Source organism: Emiliania huxleyi, assembly GCF_000372725.1.
Source record: "Emiliania huxleyi CCMP1516 unplaced genomic scaffold EMIHUscaffold_2548, whole genome shotgun sequence".
In the NCBI taxonomy this organism is placed as follows: Eukaryota; Haptophyta; order Isochrysidales; family Noelaerhabdaceae; genus Emiliania; species Emiliania huxleyi.
In genome coordinates this window covers 988-2480 of record NW_005200130.1, presented here as the reverse complement: position 1 = coordinate 2480, position 1493 = coordinate 988, and the positions used below count along the sequence as shown (strand labels likewise).

Here is a 1493-nt window from a genome sequence, read left to right as displayed (position 1 = left end):
GGCTCATGTGCGCTAGATGACGAAATCTGACTCGCGCCGCCGCGTACGGCCGCGAGAAGCTGGTCGAGTTGGCGTTGCGGCACGGCGCGGTGATCGATCAGCAGACCAGCCACGGCACCACTGCGCTGATGCTTGCCGCTTTCTTCGGCCATCCCGCCGCCCTCCTCTGCTTGCTGCGGGCGGGCGCAGACGTGACGCCGTGCAGTGCAGATGGCAAGACCGCGCTGCAGCTGGCCAAGGAGAAGGGCCACGCCGAGTGCGTGCGCGCCCTCGAGGAGCATGCGGCAGCTGAGAAGGCGGCGGAGAAGGCGGCGGAGGAGGCGGCGTGGGCCGCGGGAGCGGCGGAGAGGGCGGCGCAGAGGGCGGCGGAGGAGAAGGAGGCGGCGCGGCACGCGGAGGAGCTGCTGGCGGAGGTCGAGGCGGAGAAGCGCGCCAAGGGCAAGAAGGGCAAGAAGAAGAAGAAGGGCGGCGGGGCGGGCGTGGCTGGGCCGTCGCAGGAATCTGAGGAGGGTACCGAGGCGCCGTCGGAGGCAGACGCAGCCGAGGCGGCGAAGAAGGCCGAGGAGGAGAGGCTTCTCCTGCTTCTCGAGACGCTCACCGAGGAGAGGATCCGGTTCGGCATCACGGCGGAGAGCCAGGCGGCGGCGTCGGCAGAGGTGGCCGAGGCGGCACGCTTGGCCGAGGAGGCGGAGGCGGCGGAGGAGGAGGCGGATGCGGAGGAGGAGGCCGAGGCGGTGGCTGAGGCGGCGGAGGCGGATGCCGAGGCTGCACAGGCGGAGTCCAGGGCGGCGGAGGAGGCGGCTGAGGCGGCGCTGGAGAAGGCCACGGCGGCGCTGGAGGAGGCCAAGGCGGCGCGTGAGGGGCGCGAGGCGGCGCGAGAGGAGGCGGCGGCCGCGACAGAGGCGAGGCGTGCTGCTGCAGTCGCTGCAAGGGCCAGGGCGACCGCCGCCAGGATGGCAGCGGAGGCGGCCCAGCGCTCATAGCGCGAGCTGCTCAGAAGAAGCGCGTGGCCACCACCCTGCGGACTCTCTCTGGGTGGAGCTTGGGAGCTTCCGTCGAGGACACGCTCGCCGGAGGGTCATCATGCACTGAGGTGTGTGCTTGGGTGTTGTCGCTGATCGCTTGAAGACGGGGAGGTCAGAGGGGGGGGGGGGGGGCTTGTGGGGCGCCGCGCCGGGGGAGAGAGCCGGACACTGCGAGCCGCACCGCCCGCCCGCCGCGCGCGCGCGGCGGCCGGGGGCGAGGGAACCCTACAACTATCAACTTTTTCTTTCACGCTTTTCTTCTCGCACTTGCCACTTGGGTCTTGGGAGCACTTGGAGTGCAGTTATTAACCGCACGCCCAGGGCCGAGGAGCTAAAGAGCGCACCCAGAGGCCGGACGATTGACATCGGGTTACCGGGGCCCTTACGGTGGGGGGTGCGCGGTCGCAGGGCCATAACAAAAAGAAATCGCCCAAGCGCACTATCACTACGCCCAGCCGTCATGCCCGC

The 1493-nt window shown here is 70.4% G+C and overlaps 1 protein-coding gene across 1 annotated transcript; it reads left to right on the top strand.

Annotated features, from left to right (window-relative positions):
- Positions 1-398: 398 nt before the first annotated feature.
- EMIHUDRAFT_123547 (hypothetical protein) lies at positions 399-983 on the top strand (the record flags this gene model as incomplete). The annotated part of the gene is made up of 1 exon (XM_005777812.1): positions 399-983. A coding segment is annotated over one exon (585 nt), but the record flags the coding sequence as incomplete, so codon positions are not given.
- Positions 984-1493: the final 510 nt, after the last annotated feature.